General features: G+C 42.7%; 1 protein-coding gene across 1 annotated transcript; it reads left to right on the forward strand.

Annotated features, from left to right (window-relative positions):
• The first annotated feature begins 1,426 nt into the window (after window positions 1-1,426).
• reep5 (receptor accessory protein 5) lies at window positions 1,427-15,764 on the forward strand. The gene is made up of 5 exons (XM_064943531.1): window positions 1,427-1,658; window positions 1,988-2,081; window positions 4,071-4,209; window positions 14,636-14,804; window positions 15,361-15,764. Exons 1-5 carry the CDS (start codon window positions 1,532-1,534, stop codon window positions 15,414-15,416), a joined length of 585 nt encoding a protein of 194 aa, XP_064799603.1. The 5' UTR covers window positions 1,427-1,531; the 3' UTR covers window positions 15,417-15,764.
• Window positions 15,765-19,005: the final 3,241 nt, after the last annotated feature.

Genomic DNA, 19,005 nt, shown 5'->3' on the forward strand with positions numbered 1-19,005 from the left:
AACAGGGCAGCACGGCTGGGCCTCAGAACAGGGCAGCACGGCTGGGCCTCAGAACAGGGCAGCACGGCTGGGCCTCAGGACAGGGCAGCACGGCTGGGCCTCAGGACAGGGCAGCACGGCTGGGCCTCAGAACAGGGCAGCACGGCTGGGCCTCAGAACAGGGCAGCACGGCTGGGCCTCAGAACAGGGCAGCACGGCTGGGCCTCAGAAGGGCAGCACGGCTGGGGCAGGGCACGGCTGGGCCTCAGAACAGGGCAGCACGGCTGGGCCTCAGAACAGGGCAGCACGGCTGGGCCTCAGGACAGGGCAGCACGGCTGGCCCTTGGATGTACACATAGAGCTAATATGAATAATATGCATGTCAGTCTCTCCTGGCTGAAAGTGGAGGAGAGATTGACTTCATCACTACTTTTATTTATGAGAGGTATTGACATGTTGAATGCACCTGAATGCATCGGACACCCATGCATACCCCACAAGACATGCCACAAGAGGTCTCTTCACAGTCCCCAAGTCCAGAACAGACTATGGGAGGCACACAGTACTACATAGAGCAATGAATACAAGGAACTCTATTCCACATCAAGTAACTGACGCAAGCAGTAAAATTAGATTTAAAAAACAGATTTCAAAAAACACCTTATGGAACAGCGGGGACTGTGAAGCAACACAAACGTTGGCACAGACACATGCACACACACACACAAGATAACATACACACTGTACATACACATGGATTTAATACTGTAAATATGTGGTAGTGGTGGAGTAGGGGACTATGGGCACACCGTGTGTTGAGAAATCGGTGAATGTATTGTATATTTTTTAAATATAAACTGCCTTAATTTGCTGGACCCCAGGAAGAGTAGCTGCTGATAAGGCAGCAGCAGCGAATGGGGATCCATAATAAATACAAATACCCTGTGTATATAGAAAATCGTTTGTCATTGTGTATTTATTGCTTGTGTTATTATTTTTATATCTATATCTATTTTTATTTTTTTATTTCACCTTTATTTTACCAGGTAGGCAAGTTGAGAACAAGTTCTCATTTACAATTGCGACCTGGTCAAGATAAAGCAAAGCAGTTCGACACATACAACGACACAGAGTTACACATGGAGTAAAACAAACATACAGTCAATAATACAGTATAAACAAGTCTATATACGATGTGAGCAAATGAGGTGAGATAAGGGAGGTAAAGGCAAAAAAAGGCCTTGGTGGCAAAGTAAATACAATATAGCAAGTAAAACACTGGAATGGTTGGACAGGCTCTATAAGTAAGCATGTCACGTTTAGTCTACACCTGTTGTTTAAGACGCATGTGACAAATAAAATTTGATTTTATACAATTTAGCAATGTCATCAAAGTATTGGGTGTGGCTGTAGACATATTGCAGTGACGTATCGTTCAGTGTGATTCTGGCCGTGCTTCCATTCATTTACTCTGAACAGCGAGAAGAAGCAGGATAGAGTTGCATGGGTGTCGCAGTTCAATAGCCAACCAGCACCATACAACACGAAAATCATGGCAGCAATGGTACAGGACATAAAAGAGAGATTCGACAAGTTTCTTCATGAAAAGAATTTCATGACCGATGCATTGGCAAAGATAGAAGCTAAAACTGGAGTAAACAGGGCCTATATCGCAATCGGTAAGTATTTTGCTGTTATGAGATGGGGGGGGGGGAGCACAAGGGAACTATTTATTGAAAAGAAAATGAGGGTATGCTGTAAGAGTTCTGGTAACACAGCCTGCATCGGTCGTGGTACAGTTTGTTATTTTGACAAATAACGTGAAGTCAATATTCTGATCAAATAAATTATTGTACGTTTTGATGGGCTTTGTCAGAATACAATAATGTTTCCATATGAGCATACTGTACACCATTTTAATTTTTTTACTAGCTGATATTTAGACAATCACATTAATCAATGACATGTGTAGCCTGTAGGCTAATAAACAGATGTTATTATCTTGCAGTTGTCGTCGTCATTCTCGCAATTTACCTGGTTATTGGGTATGGAGCCTCCCTACTGTGCAACCTCATTGGATTTGTTTATCCAGCCTACATATCGTAAGTCTTTTTTTCTTCTACTCATAAATTGGTCATTTAGGATAGCAATCCAAATATTAAATTGTTGCTGCCCTGTTCTGGGCAAAAAAAAAAAAAAAATGAATTGCGTCATATATGACCCACCCTACCCTGTTCCTCACACGCACGCCCAATAGCATAAACACTATCACTATGCTATTTCAACATTGCCCACATAAAACAAGGCCCAACGGAGAATCAATCGCCCACGTTGCACGGAGAGACTATTTGATATTGTGAATAATTTTAAACACATTTTGCTTGATGGGTGTTACCCATGTAACGTTAGTCATACAGTAGCCCATGCTGAAGAAGGTCTGGGTCCAAAGTGCATGTTTACCTTACTATTAGCTTGAGAGTCAGGATTCTTTGAATGGCACTGGTAAAGTACTCGGCAATATGCCAGCAGCATCTTACTACAAGTTGCTACATACTAACTAAGGTCCAATTGTAGGCAATTTTGTCTGCAGGTCGGGTGTGTGTTTGATATCACCTTTAAAAAAACCTAGAGTCGATGTTCTCACCTCCGCGGAAATCTAATTAGCACAATACAAAAATCCTCATAAGAATCTGTCAATTTAAACTAGAAAGATGTTTTTTATTTTGCTTTGGTGGCGGCTCAATCCACCACATCCGCCAACGTTGCACTTCCGTGTCTGCGGTGAAAGGTGGCAGAGCTAGAGCGGTGTTTGTCAGACCATGAAACGTCCCGGAAATCTCTCTCAAAATCGTCTGTAGCGTCCGAACGATTTGGCCTATAGGACAGACACTAAAGAACAAACTTTCTTTTTTTGAAGGGGGCAGCGGACTACAATCTGTTGTTCCATGCAGTGAATGCGTTTGTATGGGCTAATAGCAGTAAGGACAAGAATAATTAAAATATTTAGTTATTATTATTTTATTATGGGTCTTCAAAATCAAATGCCAAGATTATCCTTGTATGACCTTAAAACAATTCCCCCCCCCCCCCAGAGGCTTCAACTGTTATGGGTTAAAGGCATCTTTCATAAAGTAGTAATGTATGGTTTCCTGTGTCTACAGTTGCGTAAAATACTTGGTGCAGCAATATGCTGTAGCCGTAATCCTATTAAATGTATTGCCACATGATTAACTGGGTACTTTGTGTTGTGGTTCCGCTCTCTATTGTGCAAAAACCGTTGAAACATTAAAATGTCACAATCTAACACTTCTTTTTGGTGTGGATGATCTAATCAAACTCATCTATGAATGATATAAAATCACTCCTCGGGGTGAGGAGATCACATTTTTCTCCCAGACACACTTACCGTATGGATCTGCAATGAGTACAATATTTTAGTTATTCAACATGTAGGCCCAAATGTGGGGGAAAAGCAGCCATGAGGCTACTGCTGCTCTTGTGGAGTGTTGCAAGAGACTGGGCAATAAGCAGAGAGAGGAAAATCCAGATGCACATGATTAACCACAGAAACAAAACGTAGGTGGCTCAGTCATTTCAGTTGGTCCCAACCACAGTTGCTCCTTGTGATTAACTCTGCATGTCTGGACAAAGTTCAACTGAACTCTGACGTATAGTGTTATCCTCGTACAACAAGTTATATTATTAAATTCATAACTTGTTTAGATATGGATGAGTTTACAAATGTCAGCACACAGTGAAACAACGCAAATGCTGTTCAAAGATAAAAATGGAACACTCACTCTTATTTGGCATGCAAAACATTGAGACAAGACTCACAATTTGCTCTGAACTCCCACTCGTGAGTCAAAATATTACCATGGAAACCTAGTTGTCAGGCCGTATGGTATCTATTATGTTCTTTCTTTAGCCTGTAGCTTAACAGCCTGGCTATTCTTTCCCAAATATAAAATCAATGCGAATTCGTGTTTGTTATGAAACCTGCTCCGTGTGTTCATGTCATCTTGCATAATACTTTTCCATTATGCTTCTAGGCATCCTGTCGCTAACATGGACTTATCCTTTAATTGCAGGATCAAAGCCATTGAGAGTGTAACCAAAGATGATGACACAAAATGGCTGACCTACTGGGTGGTGTATGGAGTGTTCAGCGTGGCAGAGTTCTTTGCTGACATCTTCCTGTCCTGGTTCCCATTTTACTACATGGGAAAGGTAATGCATACTGGTGTTTCTCCTTAACCTCAAGGTCCTGAAGTACAGTGGTTTCCTAATCTTTGATGCTATTTGATGAGATTAACATTGAGGGCATGATGTGCAGTGCACATACACCCTCATTTGTCAAACTGTCCTGCTATTGTGAAACCTTCTGCACACAGTTGCCAACATCCAAACACACTCCATAGTTAAATAATTGGCTGAAATGTTTTCAACTTCAAAAGGTGTGAATTCTGAAAATAAATCACACTTACAGAACCTTCAGAAAGCATTCACAGTATTCTACATTTTGTTGTTAGTGGGATTAAAATTGTTTTAATTCTAATTTTGTCTACGATCTACACAAAACTAATGTCAAAGTAGAAGAACAATGCTAAAATGTGTAAAACAATTAATGAAGAAAAAACATTGCAGTTTTTTTTAAATGACTAAATCACTGATGTCTGTTCAATAATTTGAATTCCAATTTGTTCCCCCCCCCCCCTGCGAGCTCAACTCACGCAATGCAGTTTCTCTGGAGCTACACTACTGGTCAAAAGTTTTAGAACACATACTTTTTCTTTATTTTGACTATTTATACATATTAGAATAATAGTGAAGACACCAAAACTATGAAATAACACATATGGTATCATGTAGTTACCAAAAAAGTGCTAAACAAATCATAAAATGTTATATTTGAGATTCTTCAAATAGTCACCCTTTGCCTTGATGACAGCTTTGCACACTATTGGCATTCTCTTAACCAGCTTAATGAGGTAGTCACATGGAATGCATTTCATTTAACAGGTGGGCCTTGTTAAAAGTTAATTTGTGGAATGTCTTTCCTTCTTAATGTATTTGAGCCAATCAGTTGTGTTGTGACAAGGTAGCGGGGTATACAGAAGATAGCCCTATTTGTTAAAAGACCAAGTCCATATTATGGCATGAACAGCTCAAATAAGCAATGAGAAACAACAGTCCATCATTACTTTAAAACAAAGGTCAGTTGATCTGGAAAATTTCAAGAAGTTTTGAAAGTTTCTTCAAGTGCAGTCGCAAAAACCATCCAAGTGCTATGATGAAACTGTGTCTCATGAGGACCAGCACAGAAATGGAAGACCCTGAGTTACCTCTGGTGCAGAGGATACGTTCAGTAGAGTTACCAGCCTATGAAATTGCAGCCCAAATAAATGCTTTAGAGTTCAAGTAACAGACACATCTCAACATCCAACTGTTCAGAGGAAAACATGCCTTTATGGTCAAATTGCTGCAAAGAAACCACTACTACAAGACACCAATAATAAGAAGAAACTTGCTTGGGCCAAAAAACACGAGCAATGGACATTAGACCGGTGGAAATTTGTTCTTTTGTCTGGAGTCCAAATGAGAGGTTTTTGGTTCCAACTGCCGTGTCTTTGTGGGATGCAGTGTGGGTGAACAGATGATCTCCACATGTGTATTTCCAACCGTTAAGCATGGAAGAGGAGGTGTAATGGTGTAGGGGTGCTTTGCTGGTGATACTGTCAGTGATGTATTTAGAATTCAAGGCACACTTAACCAGGATGGGTACCACAGCATTCCTCAGCGATACGCCATCACATCTGGTTTGGGCTTCGTGGGACTATCATTTGTTTTTCAACAGGACAATGACCCAACACACTTCCAGGTTGTGTAAGGGCTGTTCTACCAAGGAGGAGAGTGATGGAGTGCTGCATCATATGACCTGGCCTCCATAATCCCTGGGCTTCAACCAAATTTTGGGATGAGCCAACAAGTGCTCAGCATATGTTGATTACTACATGATTCCATATGTGTTATTTCATAGTTTTTATGTCTTTAATATTATTCTACAATGTAGAAAATAGTAAAAATAAAGAAAAACCCTTGAATGAGTAGGTGTTGTAAAACTTTTGACTGGTAGTGTTTATCAGATCAACAGGCCAATGTTCTACATAGTTTAGCTCATAAAACGTGGTAATTAACTATAATGACCATAATCTATTTCTTATCTACTTGTCCGGTCTGTGTTTCTTTTATGCCTGCTACAGAAGAGACGGAGTGCGTTATTTTGAGGGGTATCCGGCATCTCTACCTGAAAATATGATCTAAGTGATAGTTGGTATTCAGCTGTAATGAAAGTATGCCTTATTTAGTTTGAAGAACTAGAAAAGTGATTTTTGTCAGACAGCAGATCTATAGAGATGAGATGACTTAGATTGAAATAAAGTAATCAAATAAAACAAATGTAACGTACAACAACTGAAATATTTTAAAGTAGACATGATGGCTAATAAGTGATTAGCAGTAATGGGCAGTCACTACCATCATGGAACTTTTATTGTTTTGTTCTGTGTTACAGCATTCAACCAAAATAATCAAAATCAAAAAAGTATTTATTTTATAATCGAACTGAATCTGAACCAATCTAAAAAAGGACTGATCTCTCAGCACTAATATCTTGATTAGATAACATATTGACTCTGGGTTCAATATGTTATCACCTTTTGGCAGCAATTACAGATTTGAGTCTTTCTGGGGAAGTCTCTTAAGAGCTTTCCCCACCTGGATTGTGCAACAATTGCCCGTTTATTATTTTCAAAATTCTTCAAGCTCTGTCAAGTTGGTTGTTGATCATTGCTAGATAACCTTTTGCAGGTCTTGCAACATGTAACTTGGCCACTCAGGAACATTCACTGTCTTCTTGGTAAGCAACTCCAGGTTAGATTTGGCCTTGTATTTTAGGTTTGTCCAGCTGAATTTTTTAAAATTTATCTCCCAGTTTCTGGTGGAAAGCAGACTGAAGTAGGTTTTCCTCTGGGATTTTGCCTGTGCTTAGCTCCATTCTGTTTCTTTTTTTTTTCTCCCCCAATTACAAGCATACCCATAACATGATGCAGTTACCACTATCCAAGATGGCGTAGCAGTGAAGACGTGTTTGTTTTGTCCTCGTGTACTTTTGTATTTTTTGTGTATCTATCTATCTTTTCAATTTTTTTATTCGATTATACCTTCCGGTAACCTGCCTCACCCAATGTGATATGGAATCGCTATTATTTTCAATTTTAGAACACATTCAGGAATCTCCAGAAGCTAACCAGCTAATTAGCTACAAGCTATTTAGTCATTGTTAACCACTTCTAGCGGCTTTTACCTTCTGCACAGATACCAGCCCTGTTTTTAGCCTGAATAATACTCGCTAGTCTACCAATATCGGACTGTCTCTCCACAACAACGCCGGATTCCTGCCTAATCCCTGGACCACTACTTCTGATCTTCACAGCTTACAGCTAGCTAGCTCACAGCTTGCAGCTAGCTAGATCACAGCTAGCTTTCACTCACTGTGGCACCCAGTACTGAAGCTATCCCCGAGGCCCACCTCCCGGCCTACTCATCTGTTCACACGAACCCCACTCATACACGGCTAGAGCACAAAACTCCACCGGATCCTTGCTGTAAACTCTGGACCTTGGCACCGGATCACCACTGCTACCGATTGGATATAGCCACTGCCACCCATTGGATAACGCCACTGCCACGAAGCTGGCACCAGTTAGCCGTGAGCCAGGCACATCTCCCGGCTAGCAAACTAAATTCCAAAATACCTCTTTCACCATCTGGCTTGGATTCTCTGTCGACACGGCGCCCCGCGGCACCACCACGACTGGTCTGCCGACGAATACTCCATCCGCTATGCCTTCATCCGGCCTCCGTCGGAGCAGACAAATTTTATTTGTCACATACACATGGTTAGCAGATGTTAATGCGAGTGTAGCGAAATGCTTGTGCTTCTAGTTCCGACAATGCAGTAATAACCAACAAGTAATCTAACTAACAATTCCAAAACTGCTGTCTTATACACACACGTGTAAGGGGATAAAGAATATGTACATAAAGATATATGAATGAGTGATGGTACAGAGCAGCATAGGCAAGATACAGTAGATGGTATCGAGTACAGTATATACATATGAGATGAGTATGTAAACAAAGTGGCATAGTTAAAGTGGCTAGTGATGCATGTATTACATAAAGATGCAGTAGATGATATAGATTACAGTATATACGTATACATATGAGATGAATAATGTAGGGTATGTAAACATTATATTAGGTAGCATTGTTTAAAGTGGCTAGTGATATTTTACATCCTTCCCATCAATTCCCATTATTGAAGTGGCTGGAGTTGAGTCAGTGTGTTGGCATTAGCCACTCAATGTTAGTGGTTGCTGTTTAACAGTCTGATGGCCTTGAGATAGAAGCTGTTTTTCAGTCTCTCGGTCCCAGCTTTGATGCACCTGTACTGACCTCACCTTGTGGATGATAGCGGGGTGAACAGGCAGTGGCTCGGGTGGGTGTTGTCCTTGATGATCTTTATGGCCTTCCTGTAACATCGGGTGGTGTAGGTGTCCTGGAGGGCAGGGAGTTTGCCCCCGGTGATACGTTGTGCAGACCTCACTACCCTCTGGAGAGCCTTACGGTTGTGGGCGGAGCAGTTGCCGTACCAGGCGGTGATACAGCCCGCCAGGATGCTCTCGATTGTGCATCTGTAGAAGTTTGTGAGTGCTTTTGGTGACAAGCCAAATTTCTTCAGCCTCCTGAGGTTGAAGAGGCGCTGCTGCGCCTTCTTCACGATGTTGTCTGTGTGGGTGGACCAATTCAGTTTGTCTGTGATGTGTATGCCGAGGAACTTAACTTACTACCCTCTCCACTACTGTTCCATCGATGTGGATAGGGGGGTGTTCCCTCTGCTGTTTCCTGATGTCCACAATCATCTCCTTAGTTTTGTTGACGTTGAGTGTGAGGTTATTTTCCTGACACCACACTCCGAGGGCCCTCACCTTCTCCCTGTCGGCCGTCTCGTCGTTGTTGGTAATGAAGCCTACCACTGTTGTGTCATCCGCAAACTTGATGATTGAGTTGGAGGCGTGCGTGGCCACGCAGTCGTGGGTGAACAGGAGAGGGCTCAGAACGCACCCTTGTGGGGTCCCAGTGTTGAGGATCAGCGGGGTGGAGATGTTGTTGCCTACCCTCACCACCTTGGGGCGTCCCGTCAGGAAGTCCAGTAACCCAGTTGCACAGGGCGGGGTCGAGACCCAGGGTCTCGAGCTTGATGGCGAGCTTGGAGGGTACTATGGTGTTAAATGCCAAGCTGTAGTCGATGAACAGCATTCTCACATAGGTATTCCTCTTGTCCAGATGGGTTAGGGCAGTGTGCAGTGTGGTTGAGATTGCATCGTCTGTGGACCTATTTGGGCGGTAAACAAATTGGAGTGGGTCTAGGGTGTCAGGTAGGGTGGAGGTGATATGGTCCTTGACTAGTCTCTCAAAGGACTTCATGATGACGGAAGTGAGTGCTACGGGGCGGTAGTCGTTTAGCTCAGTTACCTTAGCTTTCTTGGGAACAGGAACAATGGTGGCCCTCTTGAAGCATGTGGGAACAGCAGACTGGTATAGGGATTGATTGAATATGTCCGTAAACACACCAGCCAGCTGGTCTGCGCATGCTCTGAGGGCGCGGCTGGGGATGCCGTCTGGGCCTGCAGCCTTGCGAGGGTTAACACGTTTAAATGTTTTACTCACCTCGGCTGCAGTGAAGCCTAACTTTAAACGCTGTGTCACTAGCGTAGTGGCGGCTCCCCTGTTCCATCTACTGCTGCCCTCTGGACACTGATCACTTGGCTACATATCTGATGCCTGCTGGACTGTCCATTAATAACGGTACTCCATTCTGTTAATTTATTTTTTATCTGTCGGCCCCAGACGCAAACTCAGGCTCTGTGTGTAGTTAATCCGACCCTCTCTGCCTAGTCATCGCCTTTTTACCTGCTGTTGTTGTGTTAGCTAATTAGCTGTTGTTGTCTCACCTGTTGTTTTTAGCTAGCTCTCCCAATCAACACTTGCGATTACTTTGTCTCTCTCAAATGTCAATATGCCTTGTATACTGTTGTTCAGGTTAGTTATCATTGTTTTAGTTTACAATGGACCCCCTAGTTCCACTCTTTATACCTCCTTTGTGCCACCTCCCACACATGCGGTGACCTCACCCATTACAACCAGCAAGTCCAGAGACACAACCTCTCTTATCACCCAGTGCCTGGGCTTACGTCCGCTGTACCCGCACCCCACCATACCCCTGTCTGTGCATTATGCCCTAAATATATTCTACCACGCCCAGAAATCTGCTCCTTTTATTCTTTGTCCCCAACGCTCTAGGCGACCAGTTTTGATAGCCTTTAGCCGCACACTCATCCTACTCCTCTGTTCCACGGGTGATGTGGAGGTAAACCCAGGCCCTGCATGTCCCCAGGCACCCTCATTTGTTGACTTTTGTGATTGGAAAAGCCTTGGTTTCATGCATGTCAACATCAGAAGCCTCCTCAAGTTTGTTTTACTCACTGCTTTTAGCACACTCTGCCAACCCTGATGTCCTTGCTGTGTCCAAATCCTGGCTTAGGAAGGTCACCAAAAGATTTCCATACCCAACTATAACATTTTCTGTCAAGATAGAACTGCCAAAGGGGGAGGAGTTAGCCTGCAAAGTAATGTCATACTTTCCAGGTCCATACCCAAACAGTTCAAACTTAAAATTAATCTCTTCAGAAATAAGTCTCTCACTGTTGCCGCCTGCTACTGACCCCCCTCAGCTCCCAGCTGTGCCCTGGACACCATTTGTGAATTGATCGCCCACCATCTAGCTTCAGAGTTTGTTCTGTTAGGTGACTTAAACTGGGATATGCTTAACACCCCGGCAGTCCTACAATCTAAGATAGATGCCCTCAATCTCACACAAATCATCAATGAACCCACCAGGTACAACCCTAAATCGGTAAACAAGGGCACCCTCATAGATGTTATCCTGACCAACTAGCCCTCCAAATACCCCTCCGCTGTCTTCAATCAGGATCTCAGCGATCACTGCCTCATTGCCTGTATCCGCTATGGGTCCGCAGTCAAACGACCACCCCTAATCACTGTCAAATGCTCCCTAAAACACTTCTGCGAGCAGGCCTTTCTAATCGACCTGGCCCGGGTATCCTGGAAGGATATTGAACTCATCCCGTAAGTTGAGGATGCCTGGTCATTCTTTAAAAGTAACTTCCTCACCATCTTAGATAAGCATGCTCCGTTCAAAAAATGCAGAACTAAGAACAGATATAGCCCCTGGTTCTCTCCAGACCTGACTGCCCTCGACCAGCACAAAAACATTCTGTGGCGGACTGCAATAGCATTGAATAGTCCCCGCGATATGCAACTGTTCAGGGAAGTCAGGAACCAATACACCCAGTCACATAGGAAAGCAAAGGATAGCTTTTTCAAGTAGAAATTTGCATCCTGTAGCTCTAACTCCAAAAAGTTCTGGGACACTAAAGTCCATGGAGAACAAGAGCACCTCCTCCCAGCTGCCCAGGCTAGGTAACACGGTCACCACCGATAAATCCATGATAATCGAAAACTTCAAGCATTTCTCAACGGCTGGCCATGCCTTCCTCCTGGCTACTCCAACCTCTGCCAACAGCTTCACCCCCATCCCCCCGCAGCTACTCGCCCAAGCCTCCCCAGCTTCTCCTTTACCTAAATCCAGATAGCAGATGTTCTGAAAGAGCTGCAAAACCTGGACCCGTACAAATCAGCTGGGCTTGACAATCTGGACCCTCTATTTCTGAAAGTATCCCCCGCTATTGTCGCATCCCCTATTACCAGCCTGTTCAACCTCTCTCTCCTATCGTCTGAGATCCCCAAGGACTGGAAAGCTGCTGTGGTCATCCCCCTCTTCAAAGGGGGAGACACCCTGGACCCAAACTATGTCCATCCTGCCCTGCCTATCGAAGGTCTTCGAAAGCCAAGTCAACAAACAGATCACTGACCATCTCGAATCACACCGTACCTTCTCCGCTGTGCAATCCGGCTTCCGAGCCGGTCACAGGTGCACCTCAGCCACGCTCAAGGTACTAAACAATATCCTAACCGTCATCAATAAAAGACAGTACTGTGCAGCCGTCTTTATCGACCTGGCCAAGGCATTCGACTCTGTCAGTCACCATATTCTTATCGGCAGACTCAGTAGCCTTGGTTTTTCTAATGACTGCCTTGCCTGGTTCACCAACTACTTTGCAGACAAAGTTCAGTGTGTCAAATCGGAGGGCATGTTGTCCGGTCCTCTGGCAGTCTCTATGGGGGTGCCACAGGGTTCAATTCTTGGGCAGACTCTTTTCTCTGTATATATCAATGTTGCTCTTGCTGCGGGCTATTCCCTGATCCACCTCTACGCAGACGACCCATTCTGTATACTTCTGGCCCTTCCTTGGACACTGTGCTATCTAACCTCCAAACGAGCTTCAATACCATACAACACTCCTTCCGTGGCCTCCAACTGCTCTTAAACGCTAGTAAAACCAAATGCATGCTTTTCAACCGTTCGCTGCCTGCACCTGCACGCCCGACTAGCATCACCTACCTTGGATGGTTCCGACCTAGAATATGTGGACATCTATAAGTACCGAGGTGTCTGGCTAGACTGTAAACTCTCCTTCCAGACTCATATCAAACCTCCAATCCAAAATCAAATCTAGAATCTGCTTTCTATTTCGCAACAAAGCCTCCTTCACTCACGCCGCCAAACTTACCCTAGTAAAACTGACTATCCTACCGATCCTCGACTTCGGCGATGTCATCTACAAAAGGGCTTCCAATACTCTACTCAGCAAACTGGATGCAGTTTATCACAGTGCCATACGCTTTGTTACTAAAGCACCTTATACCACCCACCACTGCGACCTGTATGCTCTAGTCGGCTGGCCCTCGCTACATATTCGTCGCCAAACCCACTGGCTCCAGGTCATCTACAAGTCCATGCTAGGTAAAGCTCTGCCTTATCTCAGTTCACTGGTCACGATGGCAATACCCACCCGTAGCACTCGCTCCAGCAGGTGTATCTCACTGATCATCCCTAAAGCCAACACCTCATTTGGCTGCCTTTCCTTCCAGTTCTCTGCTGCCCGTGACTGGAACGAATTGCAAAAATCGTTGAAGTTTGAGACTTATCTCCCTCACCAACTTTAAACATCTGCTATCTGAGCAGCTAACCGATCGCTGCAGCTGTACATAGTCCATCGGTAAATAGCCCACCCAATTTACCTACCTCATCCCCATACTGTTCTTATTTATTTAATTTTCTGCTCTTTTGCACACCAGTATCACACCAGTACCTGCACATGACCATCTGATCATTTATCACTCCAGTGTTAAGCTGCTAAAATTGTAATTATTCGCCTACCTCCTCATGCTTTTTGCACACAATGTATATAGACTCATTTTTTCATTTTTTTCTACTGTGTTATTGACTTGTTTATTGTTTACTCCATGTGTAACTGTGTTGCTGTCTGTTCACACTGCTATGCTTTATCTTGGCCAGGTCGCAGTTGTAAATGAGAACTTGTTCTCAACTAGCCTACCTGGTTAAATAAAGGTGAAATAAAAAAATAAATACTCCTTGAAAATATGGAGTGGTACTCCGTAATGTGTTGGATATTCCTCAAACATAAGTTAGCATTTAGGACAGAAAGTTAATTGCTTTGCCACATTTTTTGCATTATTACTTTTCCTTGTTGCACACAGGATACATATTTTGGAATATTTTATTCTGTACAGGCTTCTTTCTTTTCACTCTGTCAATTAGGTTAGTATTGTGGAGTAACTACAATGCTGTTGATCCATCCTCAGTTTTGTATCACAGCTATTAAACTCTGTAATTGTTTTACAATCACCATTGGCCTCATGGTGAAATCCCTGAGTGGTTTCCTTCCTCTCCGGCAACTGAGTTAGGAAGGATGCCTTTATCTTTGTATTGATACACATAAAAAAAGATTAAACACTTATTGCACACAGAGCGAGTTCATGCAACTTATTATGTGACTTGTTAAGCACATTTTTACTCCTGTACTTTATTTAGGCTTTCCATATCAAAGGGATTGAATACTTATTGACTCCAGACATTAGCTTTTAATTTTAATTAATTTGTAAACATTTCTACAAAGTTCCACTTTGACATTATGGGGTATTGTGTTTAGACCAGTGACTACAAATTCTATTTTAATCAATTTTAAGATCAGGCTGTAACACACCAACATTTAGAAAAAGTCCAGGGGTGCAATACTTTCTGAAGGCACAGTAGCTCATCGTTAAGGTATTTAAAAGCATGTTAAATCATAACATTATATTGACTCGATTCAATAACTTGGGAATCTCCTTCCTTAATCTACATCCATCATGTGCTGGTATGAAGCAGATGTACTTATTTCCTTCCCATCTAAATCTCCATGGCAACGGAGCTCATGCCTGCCAGCTTGTGTAATTTGCTAGGGCACTTATTCAGACATTTTATTCTTGGCGGCGTTTTCTGGAAGCATTGGGTGAGAACGTTCTTTTGTTTGTTTCCCCTCAGTGTGCCTTCTTGGTGTGGTGCATGGCTCCAACTCCTTCTAACGGCTCCATCCAGATATACACGCGGATCATCCGCCCCATCTTCCTCAAGCACGAGTCCAAGATTGACAACATAGCCAAGGACCTCAAGGGCAAGGCGACAGAGGCTGCGGACAAGTTCAAAGATGAAGGTAGGCACACCGGGCATCCGTTTTCAATGTCTCTCTGAAACACGACGAATCCTTTTTAAAACCGTCTCAGCTTTTGCCCTTTTGAATCTTATCTTCACCATTTTAAAGGATTAAATATGCAGCATCTGCTCTTTGACAGTAGCTGACGGTGATGCCTTTCGCTCTAACAGGTTTTGAGGAATGGGTTCAGACAGTTTTGGGAAATGTAACACGTTTTCTTCATTGCATTATTGAGGAACGGTGAACCTGTCACATTGACAGATTTTTAAATGGCCATTGTTGTTATGTCCAATTTTAAAAGGTCAGCATCACATTAATTGGAATGCTCTGGTCTTGACCTTTCATTGTCAAATTGTCTGTGACTGCTTCTCTGACAGACAGACTGACGGTGTTGTTGAAGTAGGCCTCTTGATAGGCAGACGGTGTTGAGGTAGGTCTCTTGACGGACAGGCAGACACCCAGATAGTGTTGTTGAGGTAGGCCTATTGACAGACAGACAGGCAGAGTTGTTTAGGTATGCCTCTTACGTCTAAAGTGTAATGTTTTTGTTCCACAGCGAAGAAAGCGACGGCGAACATAATGTGGGAGGAGGGGATGAAGAAGGACTCCTAAAGGCACCACGAGGACAAAGTTCCCAAAGTTCAACAGCATTGTCATCTCTGGAGTGGACTGTGTTACACAGCTCATAAATGTTGCCTTGGATTTTTTTATTGTTTATTATTTTATAAATTATCTGAAGGATAGCATCTTGGTCTTGCACAGTTTGTCTGTTAAAAAAAAACAAAAAAAAAACACACAAAAAACACAGCGATAGATGGTCACGTATCCAAGAGTGATGTAAAACCGTTTGAAACCTTTAACTTGTTTGCGTACCTTTAGGCTGTAATGAGCCAGTGATGTTGTTTCCCCTCCTGCTACGCTTTAAGTACCCAAATAAAATAAAAAAGAAACTTGCTGTTATTTCTCCATTGTTTCTCTCCCTCATTATGTATGGATTATGGTCTTTTTTTTACATTGTTATTTTTGGCAGAGAGTTTGTGACGTGTACTAGACCAAAAGCTAACATTTTGGCTGGATTTACTGTTTTGATTTGCATACCTGAACCTCCCCTGTAAATTGGGGCCTTCTTATAGAAGAAAGATACTGATAGAAGATTAACTTTACATGGGAAAGGATTGATTTGCTGATACAAAATCCAACCTAATAAACAGCACAAACACACAAGGCTGGCAGCAGCACAGACTCGGCTGCAGATCAGCATCGCTGGGGCAATTGTAGGGGTTAAGTGACTTGCTCAAGGACACGTTGGCAGTGAATAGTACCTGAGATCAGCAGCCATCTGTTGCCAGGTTAGTTCCAGCTTATGTAGCCCGGTCCAGCAGGGTATACTACAAAGCAAGTTAACTTTGACAAACAACCGGAAAGAACCATTTAATTTCTGGTTCTTAAAGCTAGATATGTTTTTGGTTGTTGAGTTAAGTAGATGATGCCAATTTCAAGCATATCCTTCTAAACAAAACTTCTTCTGAATAGGCAAGTTAGCAGGCTAACTCACTGATCCTGTTTTGACGTATACCCCTCTGGGCTTGAAGCAGAAACCTTCCCATGTATCCTTTGGTAACACGATAGACTGATATATGAGTGAGGAACAATTGATGTACATTTATGATCAATAATGGAAACATTTTTTTTGTCTGTTTATTGGTTAGAGATGCAGAGGTGAAATGTAGATGAGAGTGTCGAACCCTTGCTGTCAGCGGTGCATGAGATGCCAGAATGTTCAATGGTGGGAAAAGTACCAAATTGTCATACTTAAATGTTACTCTAGTAAAAGTGAAAGTCACCCAGTACAATACTACTTTAGTAAAAGTATTTGGTTGTAAATATACGGAAGTATCAAAAGTATAAATAATTTCAAATTCCTTATATGGCAGACGGACCCATTTTGTTTTGAAAATGTACGGGATAGCCAGGGGCACACTCCAACACCCACAAAACATGTATTTGTGTTTAGTGAGTCTGCCAGATCAGAGGCAGTACAGATGACCACTTGTTCTCTGTTTAGTGAGTGTTAGATCAGAGGCAGTAGGGATTGTTTTATTTAACTAGGCAAGTCAGATAAGAACAAATTCTTATTTACAATGACGGCCTGCCTGCCTGCTGGGTTAACTGCCTTGTTCAGGGGCAGAACGATAGATTTTTACCTTGTCAGCTCTGGGATTCGATCTAGCAACTTTTCAGTTACTTGCCCAACGCTCAGAGGCTACCTGTAACCAGTATCATATTTGGGAAATGTTTTTAAGCATGATATCAGTGCAACATTGCCAATGTCCTGGTTGTCCGTGAAAGGAAGCCGACTCGGTGTTGGGGACAGTGGGAGGGGCCATTGTAATGTGGTGCATTGGTGTGAGCAGCAGCACGTATCTCCATGGTTTCTTATACTCAATTGAATAACCCAGACTCTGGTACATTTCAACACGTCTTAACTCCATGACCGTGTAACGGTGTAACAAGAGCCTAGCATTATTTCCAAAAGAAAAAAAACATGCATCAAAAATTTGAAATCAGAAATTACATTTATTTGATGTAACTTCTAATTGTGCTTACCGAACATCATTTTCTGCTCGCTTTGAAGAGAACTGCATTGAAAGAGAGAAATGAAACTACCGATGTCTAATAAATGTAACTTCTACTTTCTGACGTTGTCCATGATGCATGGATTTTTTTTATTCAGAAAATAATGCTGGGTTCTTGTTACACAGTCATGGAGTGAAGATGTGTTGAAATGTACATCGTAGCCAGACAAATACAGAAACACTATGCTCATGAACTGCATCTCTGAATTACTGTCACATTTGTATTTTATTTGCATTTTGGAACATATTGCACAATAGGCTCTAACGTTTTTACCAGGCTATAAATGTATCCCGTTCGCGAATCACAACACACATATAACTTTGATACGCTCGAGGTATGTATACTGCAAACTTTCACCCAATGACCTTTTGCTAAGCCTGGCCCCAGCGTTTTGGGAAACCAATTGCAGTGCTCCAATGAATAGCAGCTGTCTTCCAGTCCGACACTTTGGACAAGCTCACGTTTAAAACGCATGAGCGCCATTGAAGGCTGTGGCAAAAACTGCGGTTTCTTCAAAAAATGTATATTTAAATGGATAAATAATTGAACAGTGCATCATGATTACTTGCTACTCTGATTTATGAATTGCAGAGCCTGTTGAGAGTATTTTTCCAATCCAAAATGTTACTTTTGTAACATTGTTTGCTAGCTCAGCTGGTTAGCTAGCTCTCAGTCTCATTGATCACCAAACGTTTCTAACGCCTGTTATCTACTAGGGATGTGCTTCCCCCCATAACAATTCGATACCCATCAAGATGCATGGTCTCTGATACGTGTTAGATTTCTTTTTTTTTTGCATGAACATTAATTTTAAAATACTACTGATGGAAGCTCAGAAGCTCTAAACTGTGGCCCTCTGTGTGTGTGTGTGTGTGTGTGGGGGGGGGGGGGGTATTAAGGACCTTTTAAGACGTTACAGTCTTATTCTAAAATTGATTAAACATTTTTTCCCCTCATCAACCTACACACAGTAGCCAATAATGACAAAGAAAAAACAGGTTTTTAGAAATGTTTGCAACTTTATATAATAAAAAACCTGAAACATCACATTTTCATAAGTATTCAGACCCTTTACTCAGTACTTTGTTGAAGCACCGTTGGCAGCTATTTCAGCATCAAGTTTTCTTGATTATGAAGCTACAAGCATATCACACCTGTATTTGGGGAGTTTCTCTCATTCTTCTCAGCAGATCATCTCAAGCTCGGTCAGGTTGGATGGGGAGTGTCGCTGCACAGCTATTTGCAGGTCTCTCCAGAGATGTTAGATCGGGTTCAAGTCCGGGCTCTGGCTGGGCCACTCAAGGACATTCAGAGACTTGTATCGAAGCAACTCCTGCGTTGTTTTGGCTGTGTATTTAGGGTTGTTGTCCTGTTGGAAGGTGAACCTTTGCCCCAGTCAGGTCCTGAACACTCTTGAACAGGTTTTCATCAAGAATCACTCTGTACTTTGCTCTGTTCACCTTTCTCTTGATCTTGACTAGTCACCCAGTCCCTGCCACTGAAAAACATCCCCACAGCATAATGCCGCCACCACCATTTTTCACCGTAGGGATGGTGCCAAGTT

Source organism: Oncorhynchus masou, chromosome 28 (assembly GCF_036934945.1).
Source record: "Oncorhynchus masou masou isolate Uvic2021 chromosome 28, UVic_Omas_1.1, whole genome shotgun sequence".
Taxonomy (NCBI): Eukaryota; Metazoa; Chordata; class Actinopteri; order Salmoniformes; family Salmonidae; genus Oncorhynchus; species Oncorhynchus masou.